Raw genomic sequence first — 18881 nt, 5'->3', positions numbered from 1 at the left:
CATGTAATTTAACAGACATATTGTCCTACAAATTGCGCGGTACGTTATCCTGGTCCTGATATAGTATATAATAAGCAATAAGCGAGGCTTTATCCAGCCAGCTAGAAAAATGTTTTATGGAGTAGGTACCGTATCGAAGTTTTATTTTTTTAGAACAGGGGGTAAACAGGGTTCTAAATTATATAGTTGCAAGCGGTGGCCCAGAGTGAAGTACCGTTTCGCCTTGTTGAGCACACAAAGCTTTTTGGAGGCTAAGATTTTTGGTGCTAGTAATTTAAGGATATCCAAAAAAGGAAAATTTTTGTTAGAAGGTCAGAAATAGTATTAAAGGTAATTATTTTAATATGTAAAATTTTATTTTAAAGCCTTTCAATATTTTGTTTCAATTACACGTCCATTATTTGGTATTGTTTGGAAATTGCAACACTGTGCCTACAGATTACACTGAAGCTCAAAAGGTGACGATAAATTTCACAGATGAGTTTGTAATATTTCTTGTAAAGTAATAGCTGGTAACATCGGCTTCCATATTTCTTTTCAAGTTTCGTGCTGCACGGGGTAGGTTATAATTTGAAAATATCTTTGCAAGAATTTGTTTTTCTGATGTGCTAAATAATATTTAACTCTCTTTCTTTTCTACTTTGCAGTAATAATCGCGTGACACCTACGCTATCAAAATGGTTGCCGCTAAGAAACAAGTACGTATTAACACGTGTATCGGGATTCACTGTAATGGGCTCTTGGCATGATTATTTATATTTAACATAAATAATCTCCACAAAGTCGGCCCTAAATTAAATGATACTCGATAGGCTCGCTAATTCAATAATTGGAGAGGTTGAGTTTGTAGCAAACATAGTTATTTGAGGTTAGCTTATATTGCCACCTTATTGGCTATTGCTGATGTTTACTTGTTTTTTTCAGAAAAAGACCATCGAGTCTATCAACTCCAGGTTAGCCCTGGTTATGAAATCAGGCAAATACTGCTTGGGGTACAAACAAACATTAAAGACTCTTCGCCAAGGAAAGGCTAAGTTGGTCATCATCGCCAAGAACGCTCCTCCTCTAAGGTGAGACTACTGAGAAGTAGAGTTCCCGAATTAATTTAGAAAACGGAAAGCATATGGAGTCTTTTGACTAAGAAGTATGGTTTCCCATTTAATTTTCATAAAAGATACTGTATCTAAGAGGTAACTCTCTGATATTGGATCTTTATTTTAATGAATTATTATTGGGAACCCTATGGAGTAGTCTAAGGTCCATGTGCTTTTGTAACTGGTGAGTTGAACTTAATTATGGAGATATGTAGTTTGTGTTTGTATAGATGTAAATTTCTTTACATCTATACAAACACAAACTATATACTTTACAACTATTACCAATAGTAATAGTTGTAAAGAAATTTATTCTTATTCAAAACAAAAACATGCTTGTCACATGAGTAAAACAAATAAATTTCATTTCAAGTAATGTATTAAGTAACAGAATTTGTTTTAAATACTAATTTAAAATTATAAATGTTTGACTGCTGACAAATACTTTTAATATTTATTTATTCCACTACATTTTTCTATCTTAACAGTTACTAATTCGATAGAACTCGAAAATAATTCCCACACCCATTTTCCTACATAAAAACATTAAAAAACTAAACTTATACACCTAAATCTAACTAACAATATAGCAAGCAGCTCTTGTGAACTCAGCCAGTGTACAAACATATAGGTCAATATAAAGTTTGTTGATTATCTGTATTGCTTGCCTGAGCAATAATCAATAAACAAATATTTGTTTGAAGCAAAAATATTTATTTGGTTAACATACAGTTAACTTTTAGATGCTGTGTCACACTGAGATTAAGTGAGCTACATTTACATTTGTACTGATCATACTTTTTTTTTAGGAAATCAGAGGTAGAATACTATGCTCTGCTAGCCAAGACCGGAGTCCACCACTACAGTGGAAACAACATTGAATTAGGCACAGCTTGTGGTAAATACTACAGAGTATGCACACTAGCCATCACCGACCCTGGAGACTCGGACATCATTACAACATTGCCTGAAGCGACTGTTTAATAAATAAGATAACATAAGCTCTTTTTTATTTCACTCCTTGTTAACATAGTAGTGTTATCCTGTTAAATGCAGGAAGGCTAAGGATCGATTGGGCCATATGAGACTAAATTTTAATCTTAGAATTAATCTTGAGTAGATAAATTTTAAAATAGTGGGCCTATTCTGGAATTGTTACTATACCACTGTTTCGCAGCTTTGGGCTGTTCCTTGAATAATGAAATGGCATCATATTCCACGTCATTACATTCGAGCCTGTTGGCATACCTACTCATCGCCAAAGAAGACAGGGTGTAGGCCGAGAGAAAAAGCCGGCGTAAAAGCTCTCGGTACTCTTAAAAAAAAGCAAATCATCAAACAATTCTACAATATTTAAAACAAATATAGCAAATTAATTGGAACTCATGATGCTCTTATTGCCGATTATTTTCAAAGTTTATTGTAAATAAATATTTTTTTTGGTACATATGATAGTCAATCACAACATATTTCTACTGTACAGCGCTACATATTCTCACGTCTATAATAAATGCGAAAGTAACTGTCTGTATTTCTAAGGTAGAATTGCACTTATGAACCTGCTTCAACTTCAAGAAAATGAAGTTTGAACTTTGTCGAGAGTTATTCGATTCTGTAAGTAAACGTAAGTGATATTCACTTACATTTACTTACAGAATCGAATAAAGGGCTTTTATTATTATTACAGAATCTAATTTTGCTTATAGAAATGAAAATTGTAAATATTTTAAATTATTTATTTTGAGAATTCATCTTGTACTTTTTCTGCAAGCTAAATAATCTTCTTCGCTTGATCAATAACAAATTGTCTTTAATTTTTTCTTGCCTAAGTATTTGTTTTTTAATTTGAGTATCAAGGTCATGTAAAACCTTTGTTCTTTCCATTTCCTCCACTGCAAGTTTATTTTGTAATTCTATAGCTTCTATTCTCTTTTTATGCAACAGTTCTAAAGACGTCTTTGTATGAATTGGCCTCCTCCTAGAAATCCAGGTCTTGCGATTTAGTTTCTGCTTTGCTATATTGTCAGGAGTATTTTTATCGTCTGCATCATCAATTTTGAGTTCCTCTGACACCGGTGTCCTCAACAATTGCGGTGTGTAATCTCCGAAATCCTAATACAAAAATGTTAAAATTAATAAATAGTTTAAATAATATTGATGTTCGTAATAATTTTTAACAAATATTTTAAAAGTAAACTTTATTTTATTAAAATAGTTTATGTAGATATCAATTACCTTTGCCACAAATTCTTTATTATTAGGTTGTACGCCTATTTTACTTCTATCATCTAAAATCACCACACTTAGAGGCGGTAAGATATCTGCAAAAATAAATTATAATTAAAGACCTGACGGTATGTCAGTGCATTAATTACTGCAAAAGAGTTTATGCTAGCCTTTATATTCTGTTGGGGGTGGTTCTGGGAAATCCTCGGTCTTTACAGAAGGTATTGCAGTTTCATCTTGCACGGCAGGATTAATTGTATCACAAGCATTAGGGTTACATAAGACAACAGCACTGGTGGATATTAGGCGTAAGATCCGCTGAAGAAAGGGATCTATCTTTTTAGGGGATCCACCACCTGAAATGAAAATAAAAAATTCGTAAAGCTAACATCAGATCTATCAATTTGAGAGAGAGAATAGTGATTTAACCAGCTGATGAAATATCTATTGGGAAACTTTATTTTCATAAATACTTGTCATGTGGTGTTTCCAGTAGCAGATTAACAATGATACATTATTTTTAAAACTCACAATACCGGAGTTTTGTCGGTTATGCAGCCGTCGCGGTTGCAATTATCGCTTGCAAACTTGGAGGTTAAACGATCAGTTAGTTAAAATCCAATCTCCCGCCAGTTGTGTGATTTGCTCAAGAATAAAAAGTGTTATAGTGCATTATATAAATATGTTTAAAATACCGTGGGAAAGATTTATGAAAACAAGTGGAACGTTATAATAACATGTGAATTAGTGACCGAAAATAAGACATGGCTTAAAGGTCTCGTTACCAGGCCATAAAATTATAATAAAAAAGTTGAAATCCAAACAGCCATGTACACACGCCAGAAACGAGCTGTTGCGTTATACTTACTTCACAGAAGAACTTAAAAAAAGGGCTAAAAGATTATGGGTGCATTCACTGATTGCGGAACGAGACCGTTATGGATGATTTGTTCTTCTTATTAATGAGTTAAAAAAGGATGAAGAAAAGTTCTTTAATTAACTTCGAATGTCCTTATCGGTAACGTGCGATCGTAAACAGATCGTAAAGCAAGCGGGAGCAAGCATCCGCGGCTGCAACCGCAACCGCGCCCGCAAGTACAAGATGATCGCCGGGGCAGCGGGACACGCAAACAATTGCACACACCGCGGGCGTAAAACGCGTCGTGAAATGTGATTTAATTTTTTACATAAATATCTGTATTCTACAAAGGTTGCGGGCACGTGTGAAAACCTTAGCGAAACCATTGCATTTAGCATATAAGTTACCTACTATTTTACACATATTTTTGGATAATAGGTACCTATTATATTAATAGTAGTACCATGATACTAACCTGTTTGTCTCCCATTATTTGCTGCATCTTTTCTAGCTACCTTTTTCATACTCTCCCACTGAGCTTTTAGATTTTCAGCTGTGCGAAGGCAGTGGCTTGTTCGACTATTGTACTGGTCTGCAATAATTTGCCACTGAGCTAATTTTGATTTTATAGTCACTCCATCAGTTTTTTTTATTTTCTATAATATTCAAATGAAATTCCACTAGGCTCAACAGAAGTTCTTTTTCACACGACAGCCAATTAGGACTCCGTTTACGCTTATCCTCACTCATTTTCACTACGAAAGACAAAACCACACGACTAAACTCGATAAGTTAGTGCCTCAAACAAACAACAAATAAATTTAGCTGCCTACACTATAATACGGCAAAATCGAGTTGACATGATGTATGGTCTTACACTATCCCGTTGTGGAACAACATTTAATTGCAGAGTTTTATTTTCGTTCACCATTCTCTCTGCTATTCGCGTATTGTTATTCCTAGCGCAAATATACTATCGATTACGTGGAGGTACGACTATGGATACAGTACTCAAGATTAAAATCATGGAATAGATTATTCCTGGTATAGTTACTCGTGTATAAATTTAAGTTTGGTTGAATGGACCTTAAGACATGTATTTATAAGTATCAAATTGGTATTCTAAGCAATTATTTATATTATTTTAAATCCGTTGAGAGAAACATCACAGGCGGCATTCGCTATTCTCGTCTGACAAATGATGTTATGCGTTAACTCTCTTTCACTCTACCTTAAATATTTATCATCTTTAACAGCAGGTAATCTTATTTGCGGCCAGATTAAACCAGGCACCCATAATAGCTTTAATTTGATATACAATATTGGGAAGTGCGGCCAGGTGATCAACGCCACCCGCAAGTAAATATTAAATATATTTAAATTAATATCTAATTATGGATATTATATTTTTAAATATTATACAATTATTTACGTGACTTTAAACAAATAGGAGAAAATAAAGTTATTAATTTTTAATTTTTAAAAAAAATTAAGTATTATTATGTTTTTTCAGTTTTAGTCCATCCTTGCTATTATTAAATTTCATCCGTAAAAACTTTACCTTCATGTGCCTAAAGTTTCACTTCAAAAATGCTAATAGCTTAGGTTACTTTTGCTGACAAGAGGTTATAATATTATAGAATTGTAGTAAAGCTTGAAACAAAAATGTATATAACTTTTCATTTTCTAAATCCTGTCGACTATAATGACGTAGGCTGACAACATAAAAAAAGCATATTAGCTACTGCTAATTATTAATATATTAATCTGTATTTGAGGTTGCCTCAAAAACAGATAAAAATCTGACTACAATAATATGTAAATAGTATAAAACATGACGTTAAAAAAACACGAATTAATATTGTTTATAAATCTAAGCCATCAAATCCCTTAATAATTCTAACATGGAAAATAAAAAAAAGATAGATTCATTATATCATTTATTAATTTTGTAATCTCATCTGCACATCTGCGAAGCACATTACCTGAAAAAAATTAAAACAGTTACAAAGAGCCATAAAACTTTACATTTTATAAATACGTTTTGGTTTGAGCCCAGAAAACAAAACATTTGTTATATGTACATATTTAAACGGTGGTCAGTGTTGGCTTAAGTGTTCGCCTTTTCTGAGGTGGCGTTTGAAACCAAATGAGAAGAAATTAACTTGGTGATAACACCACTGTTGTCTGTCAATTTAAAAAATTGTTACTTTTTTTAAATACTTACGTGAGTAAAACACTCTTCGTGTAGACAGTGTCAGTGTGTGTGTCTCAAAGCAATTCTCATCACTTTTCGTCATCTTAGTTAGCCATATTCTGAAAAATATTTAAATGTTATATCACCTGCAGTTAAATTAAAAATACTCGGTCAATAATTCTGATGTACGAATCTAATATGTATACACTGTTAAGTGTGTCAAACTGGAAATACTACCGAGTTTTACATATAATTATTAAATTATATACATATATTATACGATAATCGATTAGTATGATTTTACTGAATTTTGACACATTCATATTTTAAGTTAGGTCATATGTTTTATTAATAGCTGTTTTAAGTTTATGATTGTATGTGTTTATACAATTAGTCTACATGATTTAAGATAAACGGAAAGATAAATAAAATGTACTCATTTACTGTTCTCTTGATTGTCGCATCTTAAAATAAACTAGAAAATTGCTAAAAGATATTTTTTAGCTAACCTGATATACGATTTCTTGACTCCATGAAGATGGATGTAATATTATGAAGGTATTCAAAACATTTCTTTCTCTGATGTATTCGTTTCGTATTGATTGTAATTCTAAGTTTATAACGAATTTAAAATTTGTATCCCACAGTACAACCACGCCTTAATGGTTTTTCGGTATTTTCTGAACTTGTTTGTTTATATATAAAAAAAATAATAAAAAAGCACTGCACACACATCAGAATTATTACCAGTATCTAAACCAAATACTTAAAACACAATCGTGCTTAACTTATTTCCTAACACTTTGATTTACTCCAGTTCAAATAATTTGTAGGATTCTTACTCGGCGATTAAGAGTGGCGGAGAGAATTTTGCCTGCTCTAATGCCCTTGGCTTGCTAACTGGTAGTAAATTTAGAATCAATTTAACATCTATTCAGTTTACGTACATAAGTGAGTACTACCTATATAAATAAAGTTATTTTGAGTTTACTATTAAACTTTGGAATAAATATAGCCTTCTCATCTTGTCATTTACATATTTCTATTATTTATTTCACTCTTACTTGCTAGTAATATCTTACATGGCATTATAGGACGCTTTATTAAATTTTGTACCTATTTTATATGCGTCTTGCCTGTATAATACTTACAAACTAAATGTGTCCTAAATCACTTTCATATTCTTAAGCCATATTTTTCATTATATCACTTATATCCTATTGAGCCCATGTAATGTATCTAGTGATTTATATCTGTAATTTCTATTTCCTATTTAATTTTTTGTCTATGGCATAATATTTGAATAACATTTTTATTCATGGCAACATTGCTAATAAGTGCTATTATATGAAATGACGTGCCTTACTTATATTAATTATTGAATTAAAATGTTCATTACCTGTCTATATAAACAATTCCCAGTAGCTTTGCTACAATAATGCAGGTCACATATTTTAAAAAACCTTTTACGGCCATTAAAAAAAACTATTCTGAAATGAAACTTTAGCCCAATTTATTTTACCAATATCTTATGGCCAAAAATGAAATTACACAATACATTCACATTATTTTATTTTCTTAATTTCTAGAAATGGTAATTTTACCACTTTATAAAATACATTATGTACTATTTCACAATACAATTACATCCATTCTTGTTTTTATCCAATAATCTGTGAGTTTAAGTTTCTTTAATCACCAACTGCCTGTAATGCAAACAATCACATAGATAGATCAGTGTTCCGCAAAGTATACAGTGGTCTTTCGTTGGTGGGCAGCGGGTTTTGATAAACTAATCTAATTTTGATCCACTTGCATATTCTGATATATTATGTGACCACTTTAATGACCTCAAGACAATCGACAAAGATACAAAAAGCCCTAGTATTGTTTTTTATTAACATAACTATTACAGATTTAAAGAAAAACACTTTTTTACGGATTGTTATGTATTATTGTAAACTTATAATTATTTAAACATAATTTTAAATTTAACCGACGTTTCGCGTGCTTTACAGCGTGCGTGGTCACGGTGACTGAAGACCAAAAGTGTTAAATGTCAAAAAGTATCACAGCTGTAGAAAATGTTGTATTATCTGTATTTATTTTAAACGTCGGTTAAATTTAAAATTATGTTTAAATAATTATAAGTTTAAATACAATAATACATAACTTTAATCCATAAAAAGTGTTTTTCTTTAAATATTAAAAAGCCCTTCTAAAAATACTCCAGATATAGACCACCTCACATTTCGCATAAAATACTTTTCTGCCATTTAAAGTTCATGATGATATTATTTGATTACTTAAGACAGATTTATAGTGTGTTGTACCTCCAAAAAGTTTGCGGAACACTGGCATAGTGTAAAACCTCTTCATTTGACAGCTAAAACAATATTATCAACACTATTTCTCATATACTCTTTTGTTTACCTATATTGGACCTTTTTAATGTCCTATTTGTATCTTAGTTACTATAAATTATGTATATATACTATATTATATGTATTCCAGGACAACCCAACAGAAAATGAGTTTAAATAGAATAGGCAGGCTCCGCTGAGAGTCGCTCTACTACTACTATCCAGTCGCAAAGACTGATTGTATGATTATTATGTAAAAAACCTATACTATATTATATATCTATTGTATTAAGGTGTATTTTTAAGTCCAATACCTACCAATCTATCATTTAAGCTGCAATAAAAAGTATCATGTATAATATTGCAAGATCATTTCAAATCTACCTTAAAAACAATAGTTTTTATATATATATAATATTTTTTATAATATATAACTAAATATTTAATTTTTCCTAGTCAATTTGTTCTACGACGTAGGAATTGTGAATAGGTCTTAATTAGCCTAGCTTAAATAATTTATAAATATTATATATGTTTACTTGTTTTGAAGCAGTTCTTGGAAATTATCCTTAAAAATATACTGTGTGTATATATAGTGCATGACGTTAGTATAATAATTCATTTCACTTATGTCATTCATATACATGGGTTTTGATTTTTCTTATAGATGGCCAGTTTGTATTGTACATATTAAAATATGAAAAACCATTGTACATATTAAAATATGAAAAACCATAGAGTAATATTTTTAATCTATTAATTGTGGCTCATTTTGTGTGTCTTTCATCCTGTTAACTTAAATGGTGTTGCCATTTAAAACCTTTTTAGCAAAAATTCTATCTATAGAGAATCACATTTAATTATCCCTTTTACTTTGATAAGTGATCTAAATAAAATATTGTTTAATTCTTAATGAAATTGAAATATGCTTAGAAATTAACATTACCCTATCCAATTCTTAATATAGCCTTCATTAGATTTATAGATAGTATATCTTGTTAGAGTAGACTTCGAACTGTGCGCTATTTGTGATTTTTTTTTAAATATAATTTTTTTATAAGGCTATTTAATTTTTCTTTTAACTTAGAAAAAATACTAATACATCTATTGAATATTGTTTCATATTTACTTAAAAATCCCTATACCTATAATCAGTTCTTACAAATGTCTTTACACTGCATGAATCAGTTATATATTTATATAGACCTTTCATTTTCTCTAATAATAGTAATAATAGAATATCATCTCTGTAATTGCCTAATTTGTTGCTTGTATATTTTTAATACCAACACTATCTTAGAAATAATTAGGTTTTTCAATTGTATTCCAAACAAGTATATTGTTCTAAATATCATTTTGAAATAGCAATAAATAAAGTTTATAGGACTTTTATTCGGTTTCAGTCCTTATATTAAATACATTTTGGCTATAATTGGTGTTGTCATATGTATATTCTAGAACTTACCATAGTTAGCGTTGTACTGTTGGGGTTGTTGGTGTTGCTGGTATGAGTATACGGGCTGGCCATACGAGTCATATTCTGGGGCAGTGTAGGCCGGTTCGCTGGCTCCATAGCCCGCATCTCCGGCGCCACCAGAATTACTGTATCATTTATAATTATGTAGAACACAATAACAGTGGTTATCTGTACAGGGCTTTAGAATAATAATAATTATTTATTTCTTTTTCTCCCTTAAACATTAACAATAATAATTCATAATATAGTGACAGTATTGGGAGACTGGTTTCCAAACTAGGTAAGAACCTGTAATATGGATAACCAGGCTTCCATTCCATAGCAAGTCATATACATAACAAAAAGGAAGTTTGTTAGGGATTGTGTATGTGAGTGTGTGTGTATTTGTGTGTGATAGTGGGGAAGGGTACGCATGCGTGTGTTATTGAGTGTTAAAGGGTGTTTGACATGACAAGAACATATTATGTGAAAATTATTATTTTATTACTTCATATGAATATGAAGAATATGAAATATAAAAAAATCCATCATTCGATTGCATTTTATTGAAGTTTTCCTACATGTGGCGCGATGGACAAAAATGATGAGAGTGACTTTTTACACCGACACCTAAATTCAACATCGTAAAGTTAGGTCTAGGTTGGAAATCGATAACTATGTTCAAGTTGTATATTCTAGAATTTTTATATTTAGAAGTCGTGTTTCGTAACAGTACAATTAAACAGTGTGAATAAATAAATATTATTTTGGTGGTTTTTTTTATAACGATTACAAAAAACACGAATCAATGAATTTTTAGCAAGTAATTCTAATACTAATTTGGAGTTTAAATATCGAAGGAAATTGTTTTTAACGAAATATATAGTAGAAGTAATTAAATAATGATAAAGAGTAAAAAAACATTAAAATATATATTGATTTAGTTATTTTATTTGTTAAATGCACAATGCTGCAGCCACTATGCTACAAGTGTCTGTGTCATTAAAGTAATTATTATTATTATTTACAAGATTTCGATCCGCCTAACAGTCTTATAACATCGTGTTAAGTTAAACTTAATTTAAGAGTTCGACGGATAGAATGCAATCTCACTTATATTTGATAATCAATAAAAACCAAATAAAGTAAATAAAACCGTGCAAATAATATTAAAATATACATGTCTATGTTAAAAACATATCAAAAAGCTTTTTAATTATTTTCAAAACTGGTGTAAGTAAAATCTTAAGATAGGATATTGGCACAATTGAACTGTCATTTTCATACAAAGGTACATACATACACCGATCCGACCTACCATGGATAGCTTGTAACGACAGATGACTTACTCCATCGATTGGTAATTGGCACACTTTTATCAATATATGTATTATGATGTCTATCTCAGATTGCAAAAAATGGATTAAGCTAGTTTATTGGGTTTGGGCCTAACACGACTTAGTTTTATTTTAGACATATTAACAAACACCCGGTAATTTTAGTAATTTCTTAAAAAAAGTATAATTACCTGTAACTATCATTTTCATATCCGCCTTGGCCTGTTGAGTAGCCATAATTAGAACCGTAGCCAGAGTTGTATCCTGTTGAAGTTGGTGCTGGAGCCGGAGATGAGTAACTGCTTCCTTGATATGAGCTGCGAGATATATATTATGAATGCCAGGTCGAATGTTTTCCATTTTAATTGTTTATTTACAAATATCAGTACTGTTTATATCTGCAGCTATATATCAGACGGCAATTCCTATCAAACAGTCTCATCATGATATTTTTTTTGTATTGGAACAATTTATATATACATATATATATATACTATCAGACTCGGCCAAGCGTTGAGGTTTTTGTTATATTACATAGTAGTAAACTATTCAAGGGAAACGGGAGGAGAATGTATGTGAGAGATAGATAGCTTATAGTAGGGAATAGTATTAAAACAAACTATAAAATTTTTCAACCTCTTCTGCGGTCCGGAACATTGTTAAAATTGCAATTAAATTAAGTTTTACTGTATGGTCGTGAAAAAATTCCAAAGTTGTGCAAACTTGTAGAAGTTTTCGATATAATATTTCATATCACGTATTAAATTTGCAACCAATCTAAGTGTACGGAATATTTTTTTAATGTTTTTATTTATCAAACTGAATGAAAACATTCCAAAAGTTCTGCAAACTTCTTCTGAAACACATATATCGGAAAAGTATACCGGGCGGTTGTATAAAATTGCAACCTTTTCGTTGACCAGAACATGTTCATTTATAATTCTTTTTAAATCGTGCTAATTTTTTCGAGTAAGGTGGTCTCGGAATAATTACAAAAGTTTTGAAACTTGCTTGCAAACTTCGAAAACATCTATTCTGATGCATTTACAAATTTGCAACCTCATACACTATCCAGAACTTTATGCAATTTGCAAAAATGTAATTTCAGCCCAAATAAAAGAACATTTTGCCATATTATACATGATGTCTTATACAGCATTGTACAAAATTTTATGAAAGAGTTTCGCTTCGGGAAATAAACTTTTGGAGATTTCGGCCATGATGGTGGGCCGGTGGTGACTCCTAAAACTTTAGCTCCCATTGAAGAAATTTTACTCGTAAAATTGTTTTTATTTTCTAAATTAGACGAAATAGATGTATTATATATAATCTTATATCTTTAAACGAGCAATTCTTAAATATATGTATATATATATATAATTGGAATCTCGGAATTGACTCCAAGGATTTTTATGAAATTTAGTATACGGAGGGTTTCAGGGGCGATAAACCGATTAAGTTAGGAGCAAGAAAATTTCAAACTTCCGGATTAAGTAATATTTCACTAATATGTAAAAATAATTCTAATATAACTAACTTGTGTATAAAATAGAGTTGTTTGTATATATATATAATAAATTCGATATTAAATAGGTGTAAATTTGAACTAATCTAAAAACTTACTTAGAGGTGTATGAAGGTACTGCATATGGGTCAGCCGGTGGCTGTTCGTAAGGTTGGTATCCTGTATGACTGAAGACATACAATTCTTTAATATAGGAATACATAGATGTAATAAATATTATTAATATATTATATATCAGTAAAAATTTAACGTCATATATGTATCAGACGGCACATTCCTATCGTGTAAATGGATCATCATATAAACCTATCACAATTGAGATTTTAAGAAAATACAGTGATTTCAGATGTAAAGACTTAGGAACTGAACTATAAGTTTAACGTTTAATTATACATATTTGTTTTACCGAAATTTATAAACAATGTATGTTTTATAGGAATTTTTTGCAAATAGATACATATTTTTAATTTATTAAAAAAATAAACAAATTTAAAAAGTCAAACCGGCTACATTTTTCATTTCAAAAAACAAGGTGATATGAAGACGTACAAAAATAAAAGACATAGTAACATATACAAAAAGGCTAAATTGGAAATGGGCCGGCCACATCATCCGCATTTGTGATCAATCAGGTCAAAAAGACCCTTACTTAGAAGGGCCCAGTGGGAAGAAAGAGAGTATGCCCACCAAAAACTTGGAAAGATGAAATAAAAGAGATAGCAGGAAGAAACTGGAAAATTATTGCCACAAATAGGGATAAGTGGAAGAATCTGGAGGAGGCCTTCACTCCATCGGAGGACGAGTACTAGTGTAAAACTTTAAAGACATGTACTAACTGTAATTATCGTGTACTTGAATAAAGGCTATTTTTATTTTCATTTATTTTAACTCATAACAACATTAATTTATTAATTAAGTATGCTTTCAATTCAAGGGACTTTGACAAATGAAATCCACCGTAATTCAAATAAATTATTAATCCAACAATTAATTGTATATTATTAATAAATGTATTTTCACTAACAAAAATGTTTTTACTTACACTGGCTCATATCCATTGGGCTGTGGGGCTGGATTGTGTTGTGGGGGCTGGTAACCTCCCGCTGAGGGTCTTCCACCACCATTACCACCACCACGGGGGCCATCAAACCTAGATATACAGCATTATATTGCATAAATACTTCTTGGAATCAATGAGTTGCCCTTCATTAAAGAAGGTTTGTATGTAGCAACATTTATATAATGTGCCCTTTAACCCAATCAATGTGTGGATAGCTATAACAGCACTAACAGTTTTTAAATTACATTAAATTGAGACCACAATTTTTTTACATGCTACGTAGAAATAATTCAAAGTCATTTATTCATTTAGGTAACTAATTACACATATGAACATTAAAAAAAAAGAAATATACATTAAATGCTTCTTATTTTACATTTACTGCAAGTTCTCACATCAAGGGCGAGAACAGAAGAGAAGAACTGGAAATTAACTCTCCGCCACTGTTTTTAATATAATTTAAAGTATATATATAAATGAAATAAATCAGTGGCGCTACAACCAATTTTATGTCTGGGCTTCAGATCACTGTCTGTTTCATGATAATTTAATCTAATATGCAAGTAGGAGATCAGCCTTCTGTGCCTGACGCCGTCGACTAATGGGTCTAAGGCATGCCGGTTTCCTCACGATTTTTGCTTCAATGTTTGAGCGAATGTTGAATGCGCACATAGAAAGTCCAATAGTGCACAGCCATGGGATTGAATCTGCGACCTAAGCGATCAGATACGAACGCTGAAGCCTGCAGGCCAACACTCATATAAAGGTACCAATAATACATAATTTGTAAAAAGTACCAATAATAAGTATAAATTAATCATTAATGGCACAAGTAATAATACAGTATAAGCATACAAGTCTCACCTTCCGCGTTTAGGTGCTCCTAGTCCTCCATGTGGTGGTCCACTTGTTCGTTTGTAAGGCGCAGGTGCTGGGGCTCCTTGAGGCAATGGTCGTGGCCCGCTGGGTTCATGTGGATCATGCATGGGAGGGCCCACTGGGGGACCACCCGGAGGGCCTCCTGGATGCCCATGGCCACCCCTACCTCCTCTACCTATCCATTGATTAAATAATTCATTTTAGAAATATAGAAAATAAACTTCCTAAAAGCCTGGTTTTATTTAACTATTTCTTTTAAGAAGAATATTATTAATATAAGCAGAGTTTTTTTAGGTTTTAGGTTAGAAGAGACACTAAACAAAGCTAAACCAACTTTATAACCCATTATAGCTGAATTTAACAACAATATTAAAGATTGTTAAGCCAAATATAAATAAAAAATTGTAATTCTTGTTCAATATGCTTTAGATAAAACTCGTTCAAAAGATTATGGTATATTTACATTGAAACTCACCTCTCATGTGTGGACCACCCCTTCCAGATCCTCTGTCTCCACGAGGTGCAAAGTCACCTCTGCCCCTGCCCCCACGGCCTCTCATACCCCCAGGGCCACCTCGGTTATTGCCAAATCCACCTCCTGATTTTCAAATTAAGATTTCAAAGCAAAATGTCAGAGGCGTTGCTTCGTCTCTTAGGATAATATAACGAAACTAAGTACGACTATCACACGACAAAAATTATCTATATTTAAATAAGTATTGGATTGTGACAATAAGGAGTCATAAATTTAACTTTATATCCTATGAATGTAGAACATAACCTAAAAATATCATCTCATACATAAACCACACAACGACACGTAAAATTAGAGTATAAATCCAGAATTTAGAATATTTATAGGTACTTACTTTGTGGAGGTCCTCTGCTTTCGATTGTAGGAACAGGGTGTGGGCCTGGTCCTTGAGGCCCAGGAGGGAAACGGCCACCGCGATCTCCACCGCCCCGCATGGGCGCTCCACGGAATCCACCACGAGGACCGCCACGTGGCGGCATTCCACCGCCCCGTGGTGGTCCACCTCTGCCTCTCATACCAGGCCCACCACTACAAAATTAAAGGTTAGATGGCGCGTTGACACACTAAATAAATCTTAAAATAATATTTGACTATCGTAACAAAAAACGTCATAAATACACAAATTTCATTCAAACACTTACCGGCCTCTCATGTCAAAGCCGCCACGACCGCGCGGGCCTCCAGGTGGGCCACCGCGTCCCCCACGAAATCCACGATTTGGCCCATCCATTCTTATGTATGATGTATATTGAATATCCCTAATTATTGCAAACTAAAATTCATTACTAACATTTAATTAAATACTAACTTATCGTATAATATTATAAGTGTAAGACAAAATGGCGCCTACACAGTCAAATGACGAATCTATATTATTGAAAATGGAGATTAAATTTAAAGCCGGTCACCTTTTTTTTTTAATCATTTATTCGCCGGAAACAAGTCCATAGGCATAAGACGGTCACCGGCCTGACAGTGCTGCCAGCAACTCGAAACTCATTTTCTTTTATGTAACATGATATACAATATAGAATATCAATTTTATCATGGTTTTTAATGACTTAAAATTTATGGTCATTTTTACATTAATTGCTTTCAACAGCCTTAAAAGCGAAAATAGTGTTAGTATTAGGTCTATTTTGGCAATCTTTTTTTATTACTTTTGATCGACTACAAATTATTTCGCCGTTATGCTTTTTTGGCGTTACAAGATAAAAATATAAAAAAAATATTTCGTCTTATTCTTTTCATTTGTAGAAAAAAAGACACTAACAATAGAAACTTACTCTCATCATTTATCCTAATGCACTAAAAGAACAATGCCACTAGGTGTCACCTTTAAAGCAAGTCGTTGCATTTTTTTCGAATCACCAGACTCTGGTCTGATCTGAATTAACTTCTGGATTTTAGTGTCTATAATTCTATATGTAAACCTTTATCAGCCGCTTCCTATTGTGAGATATGTGAGGTATCATTAAGTAAATTTGTTTTATTGTTTGTGTTCGTGTTTTATTGCACTATGTAGAGATTTTTAAATTCATTTGAGGGCTCAGCTAACATTACTTGAAAAACAAATCTCTATGTTTTTCTGTTTAAAGAAATATATGTGATTAAATTATCTACTAGGCTATTTAACAAATGTTTAAAAAAGCAAATTCGATTTTACTACTGACTATAGAAACTGCTCATATTGTTAATTTATTCTGTTGTTAATGTCTTATAAATGAAATTTAAACGTTCGTAATTTCAAAAACCCATTAAAAATCTTTTATAGAAATGGTGATGGTGTCACACCAGCCCCTATGACGTACCATGCCTGTAAACACCAAACAAACACCATGTTTTATACAGATTGGATTCTACAATATTATATTAGAAAGTGAATAATTAGTCAAATCTACCATCAGGTACGAGTAGCATTCTTTTATCTTATTAAATATTATCTTTTCCTGTCTATTAGTAGTATACTAGTATTGTATACTGTTTGAGATCGAAATAATAAACTTGACTTTTGTTGGTGACTTGTTTAGAGGTAAGTTAAGTCATAGGGACTATTTTTTCTAACACTTTTGAGGTAGGCGTTTGGCGGATGAAATTATGAATGTTTACTTTAAGTTTCTATAGCCATAATTAACAGAATTGAATATTACAATTTGTAACTAAAAACTAATACAAAAACAAAAAACATATATAGATATAAAATCTTGTTATTTAGCCTAACATATCGTATAACATACTTGACAGTGACAGTCTGGTGTGTTTACTTATATAATATATATTGTATATATATACTTGTATATTGAATTATGAATTTTCAATATTGCATTTCAGAATTAAGAATTGGAATAACTGTGCACCTCGTTGAATAGTTAAACATATTATGACTTTAGGGAAATGAAATGGATGATCAAACAAAAACTTTAAAGTATCTGGTATCAGTAGAAAAATTAGCTGATGAAATTTTAAGTGACAAACATGAAATAGTATTATTGGATAAAAGGAGAAATCAAAACCGGGAAGCATTGAGGGACCTGGCAAAAACCAATCAAAAGAAATGTTGGGTGACCGTTGGTTCTGTGCTTGTTAAACACAGCATGGAGTCAACAAAAGCTTTGCTAGAAGCAGATCAGAAACAACTTGATATAGATATTAACACATTACGCAGTAATCTAAAAGTAAAAGTTAACAATTTAAGAGATTTGGAAATGCAAGCCCCGGTTCCTGGTCTAATGTTAGTTCCAATGTCAAACAAGGAGACTGAAGCTTTGTCTAGAAGTGGATTAATTCATTAAGAATGTTCTAGTCTGGATTATTTGTTTAGGTTATATGGATTATAGCATCTCTCCAAGCCACTGGCAGTTTCAAAAAATGCTGTGTTTTCTAAGAAAACTCATCTAAATGTGGATATTAATTATAAGATAAACATATACACTGTGCTTCTGGGATTGTCACATTGCAACCTTTTGTGAGTTAGTCTAGATATTAAGATCGCCTTTAGAAGTTATAACTAATGGCTAGATTAAGAGTTGCTACTTAACTCTAAATATTTTCATTTGTCTAGTTCAATGATTTTGACACACAAGCGACACAGTTGGCATCAGGTGGATAGGGGTCATGCATTTTAAGTTGAACACAATGGAGGCTATCTTTTGCAATTAACAAGATTTATATCTTAGGACTCAGACTGATAGTGTGGGTTCAGTACTAGCTCATTAAGGTAAATAATCAATGAACAGATGTAGAATTCTCATGGCATTATGCATGGTACCCCGTTCCACGATACCACAGTGCCTAATTGTTGATAAAAATGTTTTGTATATTTAAAATAAAACAAAAGATATAAATATTTT

At 31.8% G+C, this 18881-nt stretch overlaps 4 protein-coding genes across 7 annotated transcripts; 2 read left to right on the top strand and 2 right to left on the bottom strand.

The window, feature by feature from the left end:
- Window positions 1–445: 445 nt before the first annotated feature.
- Window positions 446–2095, top strand: LOC111002302 (60S ribosomal protein L30). Its single transcript, XM_022272451.2, has 4 exons — window positions 446–558; window positions 648–698; window positions 925–1070; window positions 1904–2095. The coding sequence occupies exons 2-4, from the start codon at window positions 678–680 to the stop codon at window positions 2076–2078; spliced, it is 342 nt and encodes a 113-aa protein (XP_022128143.1). The 5' UTR covers window positions 446–558; window positions 648–677; the 3' UTR covers window positions 2079–2095.
- Window positions 2096–2810: 715 nt separating this feature from the next.
- LOC111002303 lies at window positions 2811–4967 on the bottom strand. Of its 2 annotated transcripts, XM_022272452.2 has the most exons (4): window positions 4655–4967; window positions 3491–3676; window positions 3330–3415; window positions 2811–3206 (listed from the first exon to the last, which is right to left on the bottom strand). In XM_022272452.2, the coding sequence occupies exons 1-4, from the start codon at window positions 4701–4703 to the stop codon at window positions 2826–2828; spliced, it is 702 nt and encodes a 233-aa protein (XP_022128144.2). In that variant the 5' UTR covers window positions 4704–4967; the 3' UTR covers window positions 2811–2825. The 2 variants fall into 2 exon arrangements, with proteins under 2 accessions (XP_022128144.2, XP_045489404.1); XM_045633448.1 differs by lacking the exon at window positions 3491–3676.
- A 1137-nt stretch (window positions 4968–6104) lies between these two features.
- LOC111002305 (basic salivary proline-rich protein 2) lies at window positions 6105–16420 on the bottom strand. Of its 3 annotated transcripts, XR_006750984.1 has the most exons (10): window positions 16173–16420; window positions 15866–16059; window positions 15472–15594; window positions 14982–15171; window positions 14100–14207; window positions 13156–13224; window positions 11724–11849; window positions 10205–10341; window positions 6407–6495; window positions 6105–6164 (listed from the first exon to the last, which is right to left on the bottom strand). XR_006750984.1 is itself a non-coding variant. In XM_022272453.2 (9 exons), exons 1-9 carry the CDS (start codon window positions 16259–16261, stop codon window positions 8072–8074), a joined length of 1047 nt encoding a protein of 348 aa, XP_022128145.1. In that variant the 5' UTR covers window positions 16262–16420; the 3' UTR covers window positions 7932–8071. The 3 variants fall into 3 exon arrangements, 2 of the variants coding, with proteins under 2 accessions (XP_022128145.1, XP_022128147.2); XM_022272453.2 differs by lacking the exons at window positions 6105–6164; window positions 6407–6495 and adding an exon at window positions 7932–8082; XM_022272455.2 differs by lacking the exons at window positions 6105–6164; window positions 6407–6495 and adding an exon at window positions 8562–8762.
- Window positions 16421–17806: 1386 nt separating this feature from the next.
- Window positions 17807–18877, top strand: LOC111002308 (p53 and DNA damage-regulated protein 1). The gene has a single exon (XM_022272462.2). It carries the CDS (start codon window positions 17931–17933, stop codon window positions 18321–18323), a length of 393 nt encoding a protein of 130 aa, XP_022128154.1. The 5' UTR covers window positions 17807–17930; the 3' UTR covers window positions 18324–18877.
- Window positions 18878–18881: the final 4 nt, after the last annotated feature.

Source organism: Pieris rapae, chromosome 23, assembly GCF_905147795.1.
Source record: "Pieris rapae chromosome 23, ilPieRapa1.1, whole genome shotgun sequence".
NCBI lineage: Eukaryota > Metazoa > Arthropoda > Insecta > Lepidoptera > Pieridae > Pieris > Pieris rapae.
The sequence above is the reverse complement of the archived record's forward strand: the minus strand, read 5'-3'. Positions and strand labels throughout refer to the sequence as shown.

What these genes read in the sequence shown, in the direction of transcription:
- LOC111002302 (XM_022272451.2), top strand. Translation starts at nt 678, where the DNA reads ATGGTTGCCGCTAAGAAACAA. An exon ending in TGGTTGCCGCTAAGAAACAA is followed by an intron (nt 699 to 924) that starts GTACGTATTAAC and finishes TGTTTTTTTCAG; the next exon opens with AAAAAGACCATCGAGTCTAT. An exon ending in AAGAACGCTCCTCCTCTAAG is followed by an intron (nt 1,071 to 1,903) that starts GTGAGACTACTG and finishes CTTTTTTTTTAG; the next exon opens with GAAATCAGAGGTAGAATACT.
- LOC111002303 (XM_022272452.2), bottom strand. Translation starts at nt 4,703, where the DNA reads ATGAAAAAGGTAGCTAGAAAAGATGCAGCAAATAATGGGAGACAAACA. An exon ending in AAATAATGGGAGACAAACAG is followed by an intron (nt 3,677 to 4,654) that starts GTTAGTATCATG and finishes TTTTCATTTCAG; the next exon opens with GTGGTGGATCCCCTAAAAAG. An exon ending in ACCCCCAACAGAATATAAAG is followed by an intron (nt 3,416 to 3,490) that starts GCTAGCATAAAC and finishes TTATTTTTGCAG; the next exon opens with ATATCTTACCGCCTCTAAGT.
- LOC111002305 (XM_022272453.2), bottom strand. Translation starts at nt 16,261, where the DNA reads ATGGATGGGCCAAATCGTGGATTTCGTGGGGGACGCGGTGGCCCACCT. An exon ending in CCCAATGGATATGAGCCAGT is followed by an intron (nt 13,225 to 14,099) that starts GTAAGTAAAAAC and finishes GTATGTCTTCAG; the next exon opens with TCATACAGGATACCAACCTT. An exon ending in TATGAAAATGATAGTTACAG is followed by an intron (nt 10,342 to 11,723) that starts GTAATTATACTT and finishes TAAATGATACAG; the next exon opens with TAATTCTGGTGGCGCCGGAG.
- LOC111002308 (XM_022272462.2), top strand. Translation starts at nt 17,931, where the DNA reads ATGGATGATCAAACAAAAACTTTAAAGTATCTGGTATCAGTAGAAAAA.